This window comes from Peromyscus californicus, unplaced genomic scaffold (genome assembly GCF_007827085.1).
Source record: "Peromyscus californicus insignis strain IS unplaced genomic scaffold, ASM782708v3 Scaffold_11__1_contigs__length_118956290, whole genome shotgun sequence".
NCBI lineage: Eukaryota > Metazoa > Chordata > Mammalia > Rodentia > Cricetidae > Peromyscus > Peromyscus californicus.
Window position 1 is genome coordinate 103157444 of NW_026294402.1, and position 18142 is coordinate 103175585.

The 18142-nt window shown below is 45.4% G+C and overlaps 1 protein-coding gene across 2 annotated transcripts in view; it reads left to right on the forward strand.

The window, feature by feature from the left end:
• Positions 1-7111: 7111 nt before the first annotated feature.
• Usp4 (ubiquitin specific peptidase 4) overlaps positions 7112-18142 on the forward strand; it is a 36169-nt gene continuing 25138 nt past the window's right edge. For both annotated transcript variants that reach the window (XM_052720705.1, XM_052720713.1), the window contains exons 1-4: positions 7112-7278; positions 10044-10171; positions 14300-14430; positions 16271-16397. In XM_052720705.1, coding sequence (XP_052576665.1) covers positions 7178-7278; positions 10044-10171; positions 14300-14430; positions 16271-16397 — 487 coding nt within the window. In that variant the 5' untranslated portion in view covers positions 7112-7177. The remainder of the gene's footprint in view (positions 7279-10043; positions 10172-14299; positions 14431-16270; positions 16398-18142) is intronic.

Genomic DNA, 18142 nt, shown 5'->3' on the forward strand with positions numbered 1-18142 from the left:
CATGAGTCTGTTTTTACAGCTACCACAGCCTTGTAGAATGTTACCAGCTTCTCTGCTGTATCTTTCTATACTGCTACCCAGTGCTTTTAAGTTCTGCGGGGTGTTGATGGGTTCAGAGTGAAGAAAGGTGGTGAGCGTACCCACAATGGGGAGGAAGATTTGAGGCCAATCTGGACTACTGGGGGTGGGGGTTTGACAAAACATGCAGAGTTTACACTGTACTGTTTTGTGTGGAGATGGAGTACTTAGCACTGGGGCACACTTCCACATTTAGGCCTAGAATAGGACATATCTGAAAGACCGGCTGTTGCTCAGGTCCCACCCCTTTGTTATCTCAAGACACCTGGAGCTGTTTCTTATCACAGCCTCCTAGGGACTCTGCAGTAACCAAGTTAAGCTTTTTCTTGGGAACATGAACCCAGAGATTTGTGGGCAGTATCAAGTAATCTACAGTGTGAGCCAGAAGTTATTGCCACCCTGGTATGTGTGCCTAATGGTGGCTTTAAGGGCCTTCCTACACCTGAACCAACTAAAAAACATCTCTCCTGGTTCTAAAGAAATGTGTGTATGCATTTAGGCAGGGACTAAACCTAAAGTCTCATACCTACTACACAATGTTCTCACCACTGAGCCACATTCCCAGCCCTTTTTGTTGTTTTAAGACTATGTCATCATTAGGCCGGGCGGTGGTGGCGCACGCCTTTAATCCCAGCACTCGGGAGGCAGAGCCAGGCGGATCTCTGTGAGTTCGAGGCCAACCTGGGCTACCAAGTGAGTTCCAGGACAGGCGCAAAGCTACACAGAGAAACCCTGTCTCGAAAAACCAAAAAAAAAAAAAAAAAAAAAAAAAAAAAAAAAAAAAAGACTATGTCATCAAAAATAAAAAGACTATGAGCCCAAGATGACCCCCAACTCCCAGCAATTCTGGTTCTGTCTCCTGAGTGCTAAGATTATTGACTGCCACATGTCTGGCTAGCCTGTAATACCATCCTCCTAAACTCTACCAAATGCTGGGATTACAGGTGAGAACCACTGCGTCCCATGGTGCAGTCTACTTCTGTTTCTTTTGGAGACCAGATCTGTTCTTAAACCCCTGATGGACTTGTCTGCCCATTTCCTAAATCCTGGGATTATGGACATGTACCATCATGCCTAGTACAAAAATATATACACTTTTTTTTTGGAAACACTTTATATAGCCCTGGCTGTCCTAGAACTCATTCTATAGATCAAGCTAGCCTCAGACTCACAGGCTCCTGCTCCTGAGCACTGGGATTAAAGGAGACTTTTTAAAATAATTTTTAAAACATGTTCTAATGTTTTAAATATGTTTTTTAACATGTTCTACAGCCCTCCAAATCTACTTAACTGGAAAGTCTGCTCTTCTCAGTGATCTCTTCATCCAGACTGAAGAACAGGTTTTCCACTCTCTCCTTACCCTTACAAGACCAGTATGCTGAACCATTCTCTCCGAAGGGATGGGAGCCCGGGAACTTTAAGGTTTCAACCTCTTCCCTCAGGCTGGGTGGTGACTCACCCTCCCTCACCCACTGTTTTCCCTCTTAGTTAATGCCTTGGGCTGCCAGGACAGGGAAGTTCTAACCTCCTAACATGGCTGATCCTGGGTGGGAGCATTCTTCCTCAGACACCAGACAGCATTCTCACTCAAAGGAAACTCTTTTTCCACCCGTCTTCAGAGACAATCAGAATACTGCCCACTACCACTTCAGTATTTTTCCAAGCAGCCAAACACTTCCCCTCAACACACACACACACACACACACACACACACACACACACACACACACACACACACACACTCCACCCTGTAACTGCTTCTAGCCTTGCCCTGTGCCCACAAAATCTCCTGATTCAGCAGTTGAAACAAGCATTGCACTGAGCTCTTGGAGGACCCTGACCTCTGGCCGACAAGACTGCAGGGCACTGTTTGCTCTGGGAACTCGAAGCGGCAGCATTAGGTCATAGACCTTCTGAGAAGCCAGTGGGCCCTGTGGTTACTTAATCAGGTTCAAAAACTTCCATTTTAGCAATTCTAGCAAGTGCTGCTTATATTTGTCTGCTAAAATGACAAATTGATCAAATGAGGTCAGATACTTCTGGTAAAATTAGTCTTTGCTCAAATGTCTTCTATCCCAATGTAGTTCCCCAAACAACAAATTACTCATTTTTATAAAAGTGAGGTTCTCCCTCTCTATTGGTTCTGGGGACATGCCCTACTTCCTTAAAACTACCATAAATGGTGTAGGAGAAAACACTGAAAAAAGAAGAGAGAAGCTGCCACCCTCTAATGTAGGTTCTAAACTAATGTCACCAACAGCTTTCTTTTTCCATAAATAACAAGATTAATGGTAATGTTTTGCAATTCAAAACTTTTTTTTTTTTTTTTTTTTTTTTTTGGTTTTTCGAGACAGGGTTTCTCTGTGTAGCTTTAGAGCCTATCCTGGAACTCACTTGGTAGTCCAGGCTGGCCTCGAACTCAGAGTGGCCTCGAACTCACAGAGATCCACCTGGCTCTGCCTCCTGAATGCTGGGATTAAAGGTGTGCGCCACCACCGCCCGGCTTCAAAACATTTTTAAAGTTTTTCATTCTGTGGTACTAGAGATGGAGCCCAGGACTTGGTGTAGATTAAAGGTGTGCGGCACCACCGCCTGGCTATCCCAGGCTCTTTTTTCCACTCTTTTTGTTTTTGTTCTTTGAGACAGGGTCCCATTCTGTAGCACAGACTAGCCTGGGACCTTCTATATAGCTCAGGATGGGTTTGAACTGACAATCCTCTTGCCTAGCTTCACAAGTAACTGGTATGATGGGCATGTATACCATATTCAGATTCATAGTGAACCAAATCTTCAGCTACTTTTGAGACAGGACCTTTTTAAATTGCCCAGGTCGGCCTTGATTGAATTCACTCTGTAGTTCAGTTTGGCCTTGAACTTTTAGCTTCCTGAGTATTGAGTATCACAGTCCCAGTTCTAACATTCTCAATGCACTTTATTTTTTGTTTTAAAGAGGATATATTTTTATGTATAAGAGTAAGATTTAATGCCGTGCGGTGGTGGCACACACCTTTAATCCCAGCACTCGGGAAGCAAGAGGCAGGTGGATCTCTGTGAGTTCGAGGCCAGCCTGGGCTACAGATCGAGATCCAGAATGGGCACCAACACTACACAGAGAAACCCTGTCTCGAAAAACAAAAACAAAACAACAAAAAAAAAGAGTGAGATTTATTTTATTTATGAGTATTTTGCCTGGATGCATGAGCATGCCAGTGTCCATGGAGGTCAGAAGACAGTTTTGGATCCCTTGGACTGTAGTTATCGACAATGGTGAGCCTTCACAAGGGTGGTGGAAATCAAACCCAGATCCTCCTCAAAAAACAGGTGCTCTTAACTGCTGAGCCACCTCTCCAGCCCCTTCCCCTTCAAAGAACTATTATAGAAGGAACTACCAGGTTGGCTTCACGAACAGAGAACAGAATTATCAGGCTGTCTTACAGTTATTTATACTTTTATTTTTGTTGAGGCAGGATCCCCTAGAACCCAGACTGCCCTCCAGCTTGCTGTGTACCTTTAACTCCTAATCCTTCCGCCTCCACTTCATCAATAGTGGGATTACGGGCTGCATTGTTACTTTTTTCTTGTCTTTTTTGCTACATTTTATTTAGCTATTATGTGTGTACGTGTCGGGAGACAAGAATCAGCTCTCTCTTTCCACCATGTGGGTTTTAGGGACCAAGCTCTGGTGGCAGGCTGGTGGCAGGCGCCTTTACTCACAGAGCTGTCTCGTTGCCTCTCCCACTGAATTAGTTACAGTTATTCATTTTGTGTTTGTTTGTGTGTGGAGGCCAGAAGAAGACTGTCTCTGAAGTCAATTGGGAGTCAGTCCTCTCCTGCCACGATGTGAATCCCCGAGACAGACTTCATGTCACCAAGCTTGGCAGCAGATGAGCACCACCTTTCAGACCCTTGGCTTTTTTTTTTTCTTCTTTCCCCCTTTTCAAGCTCTTACTATGCAGTCACACTGGTCTGGAATTTGAGATCCTTCAGCCTCAACTTCCTTCTGTAAGGTGGGATAATAGACTGGCATGAGGTAGCACTCTTAGCTTCAAGGTTGTTTCAAGTACACATTTAACTTTTCCCAACGTCTCTTTTATAAGTCTAGGACAGATGTCCCAATGCAGAGTAAATTATGTCAATTAGCTAAAACTCAACATTAAAAACAGTTAATGTTCTCACTTTCACTGAACAGTTGCCCTTTTCCTATTCCAACACTAATCAGTTTCCTCTCCCAAAGCCACACTAATGGGTTCCTAATGGGTCTACGTCCTGGATGCGGCTCTGCTGTGAAACACCCTCAGGCATTTCACTTCGATCCAAAACCGCCAATGCGTGCCTGCCATTAAGGCAAGCCTCAGGCCCCACTCGCTTCCTTTCTGGTTTTCGATCTCATTAAGGTCTTTTAACAGTCAGTGCTGTCCCTTTGGCCTAATCCCCACTCTTTGATCCTGAATTGCATATATCAGAAAGATTCCCTCATAGCTGTGCTTCCTTCCAGCAATTTCTTGGGGACCATACTCAAATGCTACCAAGTCAAAGTCATCTTTTTTTTTACATTGTCTGGCTTTCCTACAGCCTGCGGTTTACACCCTTTAAAGACTCCCATCACACAATTTCCCATGGGAGTGGTTTATGAAAGACCTTTTGTTTTGCTACTTTTATTTATTTTTTTTAAGATTTATTTTTTATTCAAGTATGTGTGTGTGTGTGTGTGTGTGTGTGTGTGTGTGTGTGTGTGTGTGTGTGTGTGTGTCTGCTACTTCTGTGTAGCTGCCCACGGGCGCCAGAGGGGAACGTCAGATCCTCTGGTGCTGTAGTTACAGGCAGTTATAAGATATCTGACTTGGGAATCTGGGTCCTCTGGGAGGGCAAAAGTACTCTACCCTGAGGTGTCTTTCCACCCCTTGGTCGGAGACAAGGTCTTATCAATGTGGAGGGGCCCCAAAACAGCTTGACCACATAGCAGCCATGATAAGCTTAGGGGCCTAGATACAGCTTCTGTGACAGGCTTACTGGCAGGCAACACCTAGATCCAGGAAAAGCCTTCTTAAGCTGATACCACCCAGGGATCCACCCAGGGATGAGGAAATACCTGACATCCCAAACATTCTAACCATTAGATAAGGTGGCCAAATGTCTTTGAGTCTAGCACACACCTATTTTTTGTTTTACAGATACCCCTAGACAATTGTCAGCCAATCAGGGTCCTGGACCCTAGAAATCCCCTCACCTCAACCTCTGCTATGGTTAAAAACCCCACCCCACCTAAGCTCGGGGCTCTCTGCTCTCACTGCTGCATAGGACAGAGAGAGACCAAGCTCAGGGCTTGAAGAGAATAAAGGCTCTTTGCTTTTACATACGGGTGGTCTTTTGGGGGGGTCCCTGAGATCTGGGCATAACAATCAACAGTACAGGAGAGACATAGCCCCAAAACACGAGGCCTGAGGAGTTCCCTTTCTCTCTGGGAAACTCCACTGATGTAAGCTGGATCCTATACATAGGGAACAATTTCAAGACAAGCCAGAGTGAATCAAAGTTAACGAACTTACAAGGTTTCACACACAGGGGCTGATGAGATGGCTCTGTGGGTAACAGAGAACACAAGGATAGCTCCACACTCCTGTTAGGCAGCTCATAACTGTAACTACGTCTAGGCCCTAGAATCTGGGGATACAATGCCCTCTAACCTTGGAGGGTACCTGCATGCAGGTGGAACACATAAACTTATGCAGGGGCGCACACACTTACACATAAAATAAATACATCTTTTTTAAAAGATCTGTATTATAACAGATTGTAGGAAAGTAAGGGAATTGGGTGGTTTTTGTTTTTTGAGGGCTGCTAGGAACCAAGGGCCTGCACATGCTTGCCTATGGTTCTCCAACTGAGCCCCGCCTACGCCCATCCCCAAGAATTCTTATTTTCCTTATTGTTCAAGACAGGATTTGCCTGAGAAGTGGAGACTCACCAGCTCACCTGTGCTGATGGAGGCCTACTTTTTCCTCTAGAAGATCTGTGCTTCTGAACCTGTGCAGAAGCCATTGGAGAAAGGTTTTCAGGACACACAATCTTTGTTCCAGGGAAAAATTAAAATGCCCAGATCTCATCCCTTCCTCAGTTGCTGTCAGCCCTCTGGCTGCCACTCTCCTTGACGTGGAGGGCTGACAGGATTCTGACGACTAGGTTGCTTAAGACAACTTTGTTTTTTGAGACAGGGCCTAATTCTATTTATTTATTGCCAGGTGTGGTGGTTTACACATTTAATCTCAGCACTCCGGAGGCAGAGGCAGATTGGATCTGGGTTCGAGACCAGCCTGGTATATATAGGGACTTCCAGGGCAGCCAGGACTACAAGAGACCCTGTCTCAAACAGACAAGTTTCACTGTTGTATGACTATAAAGTGAACTCATGCCACACAGTGCCTGTGTCGGGAACAAAGCACAATTTTAAGGAGCCAATTCTTTTCTTCCACCTTTACATGGGTTCAGGAGATCAAACCTAGTCTTCACGCTTGCATGGCAAGCACTACCCACAGAGCCATCTCGCCGGCCCTTGTTTGAGACAATTGTTAAAGGCTGGACCACACCGGACATTCCAGATCCCAATGTGTCTGTGCACCTGGTTACAGCGGCTGCCGAGGCAGTAGATTCAATCTCGCATTTGGGCGGTCTTGCTGAAAGCGGAATGGCACCAAGTGGAACAAGAAGAGCTAGTGGCGGGCTTCTCGCACTCAGATTTAGCACCAGGATAACCCCACAGACCAGGACGGAGCGAGTGCCTGAGGGGCCGAGGGCCGGCCTGTCGTCAGACCTCTGGACGTCATCGCAGAGCTGCGGGCGTTCTTCCCGAAGAAGCCGCGCGTACTCGGGGGGATGTGGCCCCCGCCTCTGCGCGTCCAGCCCTCTTCCGTCCGACCCAGCTCCAGGAGGTGGGGGTGGGGCTGGGGTGGGGACGGCTCGTGGGGGCGGGGCGAAGGGGCGGAAGCTGACGGCGGCCCCGGGCGCGCGCACGTGCGTGCTTACGTGCATGCGTGGGCGCGGCCCACAGCACGCCGTGCGCTAGGCGGATGTCCGGGCCGGCTGGGCCGGGGCGGCGGACGAGATGGCGGAAGGCCGAGGCAGCCGTGAGCGACCGGATGTGGAGACCCAGAAGACGGAGCTCGGAGCCTTGATGGGGACCACGCTCCAACGTGGGGCGCAGTGGTGAGCGTCCGGGCTGCCCTTCCACGGCGCAGAGACTCGGGCCGGGTCGCTGGCCCTCAGGCCGGGCCCCTTTCCTCAGCTTTAGGTAGAGGCTGGCCGGGGGCGGTGCCTGGAGTCTGAAAGAGTAGCTTGACAGCCGCCGCTCATGAAAGAAACCCCGAGATCAGCTGGGGCACAGCGCTGACAGGTCTGGGGTGTGTCTTGGCCCATTCGTACTCCCAAGGGTCTTGGGCCGGCGCGGACAGGGGATGTAGAATGTGGGAAAAGGGGAGTGCTCGGGTCGCCGGGGGCGGGGAGAGGGGAGAGCACTTGACTACCGAAGACTTGGGCACTTGATGGTGACCTTGGGGGAAGGTGTCCATACCTTACAGACCTCGGTTCCTTAACGATTAAAACCAGGGTAGCAATTTGTGGCTTATGGCGCTCAGGGGGTTGAGAGAAGATCAGATGTAGACACTTTGTAACTTGTAAAGTACGGAACAGATTCAAGGCCAGAAGCTGAATAAATGTCTCCGGACCCAGATTGTCAGATGTCAGGAACAATTGTGGCAGTAGTTAGTTCTAGGAGTGGGAGAGGAGCAGAACTTGAATCCCGGAGGAGCAAAATAGATCGAAAGTTCCAAGATTTTGCCAGGCATGGTGGCAAATGCTTTACTGTTTTGCAGGGGCAGAGGCTGGGGGATTGCTGCAGTTTGCACAGTGAGCATGACCTCTCCAAAAAAAAAAAAAAAAAAAAATGCCCAGGATTTAAAAGAGCAGATTCAATAGATTGTTTACTAGGAGGGATAGTACTCACCAGTAGTGGAGAAATGCCCCTGGTGCTACTGTGTAGGAGTCAAAAACACTAGTAGGTTTTCCACTGATTGTGACCACTCTGAAGATTGTAGAAGAGATATAAATTGTGTGTATGTGGGGAGGATGCCTTTCAGCTATAGTTCTACGGTGTTTAGATTGAGCTAGTGAAAAGCCAGACAAATAGAGGTAATTTAGAAATTCTTCTGCAAGGGATGACACATTTAAGAATACTCAGATTGGTGTGGAAGTACATGCTTGTAATCTTAGCACTAGAGAGGTGTACTGCTGTCAAGTTTCAGGGCCAGCCTGAATGACATAGTAAGGCTCTGCCTAAAATAAATAAATAAACAAATAAATGAAGAGGTTGTCGAGAATGTACTTAATAACTTAGTAAGCATAGTTTTACTTCTAGAAAGAGTCCATATTAAATGATTGCTCATTGGCTGGAGAGATAGCTCAGCAGTTAAGAACTCATATTGTTCTTGGAGAGAACCTGGGTTTGAATCCCAGCACCCATGTTGGGTGGCTCCCGGCTGTCTATAACTCAAGTTCTAGGATATCTGGCTCCCCTGGCCTCCGTGGGCACCTGTGTCATGCACAGACACAAGTGCATAATTCAAAGTAAAATCCTAGCTAGGCGTAGTAGCATACAGCTTTAATCTCAGCATTTGGGAGGCAGAGGCAGGTGAATCTCTGAGTTCAAGACTTTCTGGGGCTACACACTGAGACCCAATCTCAAAAATTAAATTTAAAAATCTTTCAGAAATTGTTTGAGACACTGTATGGCCCTTGCTGGTTTGGAACTTGAAATGTATGCCAGGCTGGCCTCAAACTTGTAGTCAGGCTTCTACTGCCTCCTGTGTGATGGCATTCTAGATGAGTGATCCCACACCTGGCTTTATGTTGGATAAGTGTGATTGGGTGTATGTGTGGCACACCCTGTGCACGCAGGTGCCTGTGCAGACTGCAAGAGGGTGATGTACTCCCTGGAGCTAGAGGTGTGCACTACCAGACATGGGTGCTGGGAATCAAGCTTGAGTCCTTTGCCAGAGCACCGAGCTCTCTTAACCTCTAAGTTCTCTCGTTCTCTCTCTCTCTCTCTCTTTTTCTTTTTTGAGACAGGGTTTCTCTGTAGTTTTGGTGCCTGTCCTGGATCTCACTCTGTAGACCAGGCTGGCCTCGAACTCACAGAGATCCACCTGCCTCTACCTCCCAAGTGCTGGGATTAAAGGCGTACGCCACCGCTGTCCAGCCTAAGTTATCTTTCTAGTACCTTGTTTGTTTTTTTCAGACAGGGTCTCATTATGTAGCCTTGGTTGGGGTCTGGAATTCACTATGTAAACCAAATTGGCCTGGAACTTGTAGAGATCCAAAAGCGTCTGCCTCCTGAGTGCTCGGACCTAAAGGTGTACACCACCATGCCTTGCTTTGTTTTGTTTTTTACAGATATGGTCTCTTGTAGATAAGTGACCTCAAACTTACTATGCAGTGGAGACAGACATTTCTGCCTTCACCTTCCAAATGCGGGAATCACAGATATGGGCCACCACAGCTAGTTCCCTTTACTTATTCTTTTAGCAATCATTTCTTTAAGTGATTATCTGGCCTAGATTAGGCCTTTTCTGCCATATGGGACTGACCTCTGGTCCTGATGTTAAGAGTGTGATTTTTAGCCAGGTGGTGGTGGCTCATGCCTTTAATCCCAGCACTCAGCACTCAGGAGGCAGAGGCGGGTTTGATCTCTGATTTCGAGGCTAGCCTGGTCTTTAGAGGAAGTTCTAGGACAGTCAGGACTATACAGAGAAACCCTGTCTCCAAAAAAAAAAAAAAGAGTGTGATTTTAGTGGGAATTACCTTGGTGCAAAGACCATAAAAAGTTAAGAGTAGGCATCCAGAGAACAAAATTAAAGGAGAGATGGCAGAAACAGAGAACTTTGGCTTTTATATGAAACTGTTTTGTTTCTCTCTAGGTATCTTATTGACAGCCGGTGGTTCAAGCAGTGGAAGAAGTATGTGGGCTTTGATAGCTGGGATATGTACAATGTGGGTGAACATAATCTGTTTCCTGGACCCATTGACAACTCTGGACTCTTTTCAGGTGCAGTATCCTAATTTTTCTAGCTGTGTGTTCACATGGGCCATAGCCTGAGGTGGTGTGTATCTATACTGTGGACACTGTGAATTTATAATTCTCATAATGTGAAGAGATGGAAATGCTTGTTTACATCTGTAGTAGAAGTCTTTGCAGAGTCTTACAGAGAAGCACTTTTTCCCTAAATAACTACTTCTAACAATAGAGCACGCTTCATGTCTCACTGTTCTGTTGCTGTGATGGACACCATGACCAAGGCAGCTTATAAAAGGAGTCATTTAACTTGGGTCTTGCTTACAGTTTCAAAGGATTAGTCCATGATGATCATGGTGGGTAGTGTGGCAGCAGGCAGGTAGGCATGGTGCTGCAGAAGTAGCTGAGATCTTTACATCCTGATCAGCAAGTAGAGAGAGAAACTGGGTCAGATGTGGGCTTTTGAAACCTCAGAGCCACCCCTCAGTGACACATCTCCTCCAGCAAGGCCACACCTCCTAATCCTTCCCAAATAGTGCTACTATCCAGGGACCAGAGATTCAAACATCTGAGCCTATAGGGTCCGAGTCTCATTCAACTGCCATACTTTGTAACATTTAAACTTTTTTTTTACATTTTTGTTTTATTTTTATTGTATGTGTACACACATGTATGATATGTATGTGTAGGTGAGACACAGTGTATACTAAGGCCAGAGGACAGCTTTATGCAGTTGGGTTTTTAGGCAAACAAAGCTAAAGATGTCTTGCTTGCCCACTTGGTAATGTTTTGCTTTTATATTTATTTATTTATTTATGTATTTACTTATTTATTTATTTAAATTAATCAGTTTATTAATTTTTGAGGCAGGGTTTCTCTGTGTAATAGTCCTGGCTGTCCTGGAATACTCTTTGTAGACGAGGCTGGCCTTGAAATCACAGAGATGCACTTGCCTCTGCTCCCGAGTGCTGAGATTAAAGGCCTGTGCCACAACTGTCTTGCTTATTTTTATTTTTAATTGTGTGTATGCATGTGTACTTGTGAATGAATCTGTGCATGTGAGTGCAGTGCCTGAGGACCCCAAAAGGGAGTTTTGGATCCCCTGGAGCTGAAGTTAGAGTAGGTTGTAAGCTGCCCAACAATGGTGCTTGGACTAGAGTTGGGTCCTCTGCAAGAGCAGTAAGTGTTTTTAACCACTGAACTATCTCTCCATCTCCTTAATTATCTTTTTCTTTTTTAGATTTTGGGCTTGTATGTAAATTGAAAGAATAAAAATCATTTTAAATTGCACCTGCAATCCACACCTCCCACCTCCTTTTTCTTTGAATACTCTGGATCACATTCAGTATGCTAAGCAAGTAATATCCAGTAATTGGTTTGAGTGTTGTTGGTTTTTGTTTGTTTTTGAGACAGGTTCTCTCTACATCCTGGAATTCGCTATGTAGACCAAGCTAGCCTTGAATTCACAGATCTGCCTGCCTCTGTCTCCTGATTACTGGGATTAAAGGTGTGTGTCACCACGCTAAGCTGTATCCACAGATTCTTGGTATTTGTGAAGTAGATCAAATTGTAGGTATATTAAAGGTCATCAAGCATCTCTGTACTGTGTTTGTCATAGAAATAGTGTAAGGAGAGGTGGAAGGTCAGTAGAGTTGTGACCTCTGACCTCGTCATATCCTATTAAGTGTTGTAGCAAAAGCGATGCATAGTTTATTTCTGTGACTGCATGGAGGTGGCATGGTTAGCTTTTCCAGATGATCTCTCACCTGTGTCCAGAATCTTCAGAAGACAGGCAGGCAGGTAGCTAGCTATGATAACTTACACATACATCTAATATCAACCTGGTTTTGTTTTTTGTATCTTTACATTTGTGTGTGTGTGTGTGTGTGTGTGTGTGTGTGTGTGTGTGTGTGTGTGTGTTGGTTATGGAAGTTGGTTCTTTCCTCCTACCATGTGGGTTCAAGGGACTGACTCATGTCCTCAGGCTTGGCAGCAAATACCCGTATCTGTGGAGCCGTCTCCGGCTCCCTGGATTTTTGCTGTTCAGTTTGCTGAGGCAGTGGCTCACTGGGTAGCTCTGGCTGGCCTTGCACTGAGTTAGTCCTCCTGCCATTGCCTCCTTTGTGCTGGGTTTGCAGGAGTGTGCCACTGTAAATATACTCTTATTTTTGTTTTACGGATAGGGCTTTGCTGTGTTCATTGCTGGGCTCAAACTTGCTATGTAGCCTAAGCTGGCCTCAAAAATCACTGCTTTCCTGCCTTAGCCTCTGAAGTACTGGAATTACAGTCTTGTGCCATTGAGTCTGGCTTTCAGATTTTTAATTTGCTTTATATTTTTTAGGTTAAAGTTTTGTGTGCGTAAGCGTGAGGCAGGTCGGGTGTGTGCATGGCATAGTGCAGTGTGGTTTGTCAGGCTCCGTGGTAGTATCGTTCCCTGTGAGCTGTCTCACCAGCCCTTTGCTGTTCAAGAGGGAGCTCATGGATCTGAGGTTGGCTCAGATTTGTGATCTTCTTTGTCTGAAGTGATAGGATTACAGGTGTGTTCCACCATCTCGGGGTGGTTTGTTTTCATTTTTAGATATGGTCTCACTATGTAGATCAGGTTGGTCCTGCTTCTGCCTCCTCAGTGCTGAGATTAAAGCCATGCTCTATGCTCTACTATACCTGGCTCTGATTTTTTGTTTTTCAAAACAAGGCTTCTCTGTGTAGCCCTGGCTGTCCTGAAACTCACTCTGTAGACCTTTCTGGCCTCGAACTCATAGAAATCTGCCTTTCAAGTGCTAGGATTAAAGGTGTGCACCACCACTGCCAGGCCTTTTGTTTTTGTTTTTTTAATGTATTTTATTTTTATGTGCATTTGTGTTTTTGCCATGGGTGTCGGGGTCCCCTGAAACTGGAGTTACAGACAGGTGTGAGCTGCCATGTGGATGCTGGGAATTGAACTCGGGTCCTCTGGTAGAATAGTCAGCACTCTTAACCCCTGAGCCATCTCTCCAGCCCTTTTTTGTGGGTTTTTATTTGTTTGTTTGTAGTTTTTGTTTGTCTTTTTTTTTTTTTTGGTTTTTGATTTTGGAGACAGGGTTTCTCTGTGTGTATTCCTGGTTGTCCTGGAACTTGATCTGTAGACCAAGCTGGCCTTGAACCTCAGAGATCTACCTGCCTCTGCCTGGGATTAAAGGCATGCCCCACCACTGTGTCGTTTAGGCTGGCCTTAACCTAGCAATGTATCTGAGGGTGATGACCTTGAACTCATGTACTTCTTGAATCTACCTCCCAAATGCTCAGAAAGAGAATTCTATTTATTTACTTGTTTGTTTTGAGGCAGGGTCTTAATATATAACTTAGCTACATAGCAATTATGTAGCCCAGTCTGTCCCAGAACTACCTATGTACCCCAAGTAAATCTTGAAGTTACAGTCCTGATCCTGAGTTCTGCGATTACAGATGTGCACCATAACGCCTAGCTGAAAGGAAATTATTTGTTTTCTTGTTTGTTATTTCACAGCGGTGGTCTGTGGTCCCTCCCATCCCCTCCCCCTCCTTTTTTTTCTGCCATGCTGGGAACTGAACTGAGGGCTCGGCATGATTGCTTGGTAAGAACATACCCCCAACCCTCAGTGCCTCATTTATTTGCTGTCTCAGCAGATGTTTCATGTGTAGATGTCTGAGTTCAAGCACTATCGATAGGATTATTATTGTAAGTATTCATAATTAACCATTTTATTGGTTTTTTTCTTCTTTTTTGTTTTGTGTTTTTTTTGTTGTTGTTGTTTATTTGTTTTTGAGATTACTTTTTCTAATTATAGGAGAGATATAAGTGCCTCAAAAAATGTGACTAAGACCAGGCAGTGGTGGCACACGCCTCTAATCCCAGCACTCAGGAGGCAGAGGCAGGCAGATCTATCTGAGTTCGAGGCCAGCCTGGTCTACAGAGCGAGTTCCAGGACAGGCACCAAAACTACACAGAGAAACCCTGTCTTGAAAAAAGCAAAACAAAACAAACAGTGTGACTAAGGATAATGAGTGGCCAGGGACAGAGTTTTGGATCATTGTGCTTTCTCCTGTTGAGTCTTCTCTCATGAAAATATCTAAGAATCTTGTAAAATTAAAAATTCTGGGGAAAAGAAAGAAAAATGAGATCTGTGCTAATTTCCTTTTCAGATCCTGAAAGTCAGACCTTGAAGGAACACTTAATTGATGAGCTGGACTATGTGTTGGTCCCAACCGAAGCCTGGAATAAATTGCTAAATTGGTACGGCTGTGTGGAAGGCCAGCAGCCCATTGTCAGAAAAGTGAGTACCTGAGTCCTTCCACCGGCTAGTGTGTGTGTAAGTTCTCCGAGTGCACTGACTTCTGTTGATTTCTTGAGAAGATAAATGTAGTTAAGTGATTGAAAGCAAGTATTGAGACTTTGTTTGTTTGTTTGAGAGAGATAGGGTTTTTCTGCATAGCCCTGGCTGTCCTGGAACTTGCTCTGTAGACCAGACTGTCCTCAAACTCAGAGATTCTCCTGCCTTTTCTTCCCAAGTGCTAGGATTAAAAACCTCACCACCATGTCTTGAGACCTTGTTTTTGTTTCCTGAGAGAGGATCTCTGTGTAGCCCAGGCTGGCCTCTTTTTACTGGTCATCTCCTCCCTCAAATCCTTGAGTGCTGGAATTCTGGCCTGAGAGACTATTTCTAGGTTGTTTCTAGTTCTCTTTAGGAAATAAAATGGTTGTGAGTAACTCAGGATGTTACTAAGTGGTCTCCAAATACCAGAGCTGCCTGGTAGTTCAGGATGTCCATAGTGTTTAGAGCACTTTATGGGATACTATTCAGTTGGGCCCTATGGACATAAACTAATGAGTATTGCTGCTCTCCCTTTCTCCCCACATATGCTAATAACTGTTCTAGCACTGAGCTATATCTCCAGCCCTCTTTTTTTTCCTTTGAGACAGGGTCTTATTAAGTTACCAAGCTAACTTGAACTCACTTGTAGCTCAGGTAGGCCTTGAACTGGGACAGTTGAGCGTTTTCTTTGAGCCTCCTGGGTGTTGAGATCACAAATGTGAGCCACCATGCTCACCTAATGACTTTGGTGTGTTTTGTTTTTGTTTGGATATTTTTTGTCTGTTTTTTTGAGACAGGGTTTCTCTGTGTAGCCCTGGCTGGCCTGGAACTCTCTGTAGACCAGGCTAGCCTGGGAACTCAGAGATCCTCCTGCCTCTGCCTCCTGAGTGCTGGGATTAAAGGCTGCACTGCTGCCACCCTGCTTTTCTCCTCCCCTTCTAAGGTTTTACGTCTGTTTTATAGCCCTTTACTTTGACAAACCCTACAAGGGCCAAAACAAGAATTTTTTTCTTCAACGTTGACCTTCTGAGACCTGCCTATAGGGCCTGGTGTTTATCCATACAGATCTCTGATTCCATAAAGATGTACTTGGTTCTTCATTATGGGGGGCGGGGGGATTGTAACTCCTGGGATATATGCTGATGAATTAAATTTTTATTTTATTTTTTTCTGAAGATTATTTATGTGTACAGTGTTCTGCATGCATGCCTGCAGGCCAGAAGAGGGCACCAGATCTCATTACAGATGGTTGTGAGCCACCATGTTGTTGCTAGGAATTGAACTCAGGACCTCTGGAAGAGCAGCCAGGGCTCTTAACCTCTGAGCCATCTCTCCAGCCCTTTTATCATATAAATTTTTTTTTTTTGGAGACAGGGTTTCTCTGTGTAGCTTTGGAGCCTTTCCTGGAACACATTCTGTAGACCAGGCTGGCCTCGGAACTCACAGAGATCCACCTGCCTCTGCCTCCTGAGTGCTGGGATTAAAGGCATGCGCCACCACCGCCTAGCTCTTTTATTTTTTTGGTTTTTTGAGACAGGGTTTCTCTGTATAGTTTTTTTTTTTTTTTTTGGTGCCTGTCCTGGATCTCGATCTGTAGACCAGGCTGGCCTTGAACTCACAGAGATCCACCTGCCTCTGCCTCCGAGTGCTGGGATTAAAGGCATGTGCCACCACCTCCTGACAGGAAACTTTTTTTTTTGAGAGGTTTTAGTCTTTTGCTGCCGCTGCTGCTGAGGCATGTCACTTACAAGACTGCCCAGGTGTCATTCATAGCTCATTCACCCTTGCCTCTTGTTTACAGGTTGTGGAGCATGGCTTGTTTGTCAAGCACTGCAAAGTGGAGGTGTATTTGCTGGAATTGAAGCTCTGTGAGAACAGTGACCCCACCAATGTACTAAGTTGCCATTTTAGCAAAGCAGACACCATTGGTAAGCAGCTGGCCAGGGTTCTGGCTGTCTGGTGAGAGAACACAGGGTATTGTAATTGATGAAAGGGAAGCTGGGGTGCTCTCTCAAGGCTTGTTACCCAACTGGGGTTGTCAGTCCTGACTTGGAAATCTTTTCCAGAGGAATTGTTGTGAAGAACCAGACCTGGAAACTGTGTTCTATAGAACAGGACTTGGGCCACCAGAGTAGCTCAAGCAGGCTTGAACTTGAACTCAGTATATAGCCATGGATAACATTGTATTCCTGCCAGGCAGTGGTGGCACATGCCTTTAATCCCAGCACTCGGGAGGCAGAGGCAGAGGCGGAGGTGGATCTCTGTGAGTTCGAGGCCAGCCTGGGCTACAGAGTGAGTTCCAGGAAAGGTGCAAAGCTACACAGAGAAACCCTGTCTCAAAAAACCAAAAAAAAAAAAAAAAAAAACCAAAAAAAAAAAACAAAACCCCATTGTATTCCTGATCCTCGTGTCTCCGTTTCCTGAAGTGCTGGTTTCTATGAGTCTAGGGGTTGTATTTATGGTACATGTGTGCTAGGCAATCATTATACCTGCTGAGCCACATCACCAACCTAAACCCTTACGTTTCTAGAGACAGAAAACTATATGTATACAGTAAAAACGTACATACAGAAGTCCTGAGTCTGAGCTGTGTTGTTTAAGGCACTGTATTGGTCTGATACTGCATGGTCTGATCGCATGTGTAAAGCAGAGTATGCCTATTGTGTGTTGAGAAGTACGGCTGCAGTGATGTGGCACCAGAAGCACCTCAGATTCTTTACCTGTTTGATTTTCTTTCCCTTGAGAGAGGGGCTTATGTAAATTAAGCTGGTCTCAACTCCTCTGACCCAGTCTAGCCTTGAGCTCCTGATCCTCCTGCCTCCACTTCCTAAGTGGTCACTATGCTCAGCTAGCCCTGGGTGTTAGATTTTGAGTTCATTTTGGTTGTTGCATGTTCAGAAACCTGTTATCATTGCCACTTTTATATTTTTTCTGAGGGGTGTGTGTGTGTGTGTGTGTGTGTGTGTGTGTGTGTGTGTGTGTGTGTTGAGACAAAGTCTCTCTATTATGTAGCTCTGGCTCTCCTGGAACTCATTATGTAAACCAGGCTGGCCTCAAACTCAGAGATTCATCTGCCTCTGGGCCTCATGAGTTTTGGAGTTAAACGTGTGCACACCACACCCAGCTTATTGTTACCCCTGCCCCCCCAATTCCTCACACAGTCAGTTCCATGATCTCACATGGTTTTAACGCTGTGCTGTGTAATGCCAAGCCTGGTTCCTACTCATTTGTCTTCTAGAAAGGAGGAAGGACTATAGAGGCAGAGCACTTCAAAAGGAGCTCACCAAAAATCTCAGCTGGGATCTAGAGGGTAGCTCAGTGACAGTTACTTGTATGAGGACCTTGTACAACCTCACAGAACTTCAGAACCCAAAATAAAAATAAACAACAAAAAAATGTTAGAGAGATGGCTCAGTGGTTCAGAGCACTGGTTGCTCTTCTAGAGATTCTGAGTTTAATTCCCAGCAACCACTTGGTGGCTCACAACAATCTATAATGAGATCTGGTGCCCTCTTCTGGCATGCATGCATACATGAATACATAATAAACAAACACAAGTAAATAAATAAAAATAAACAAAAAATAAAACACCCTCTACTACTTGAGCTGGGCATAGTAGCTAACACTTGTAAGTAATCCCAGCACTTCGAATGCAGAGACATGAGGATTTGCC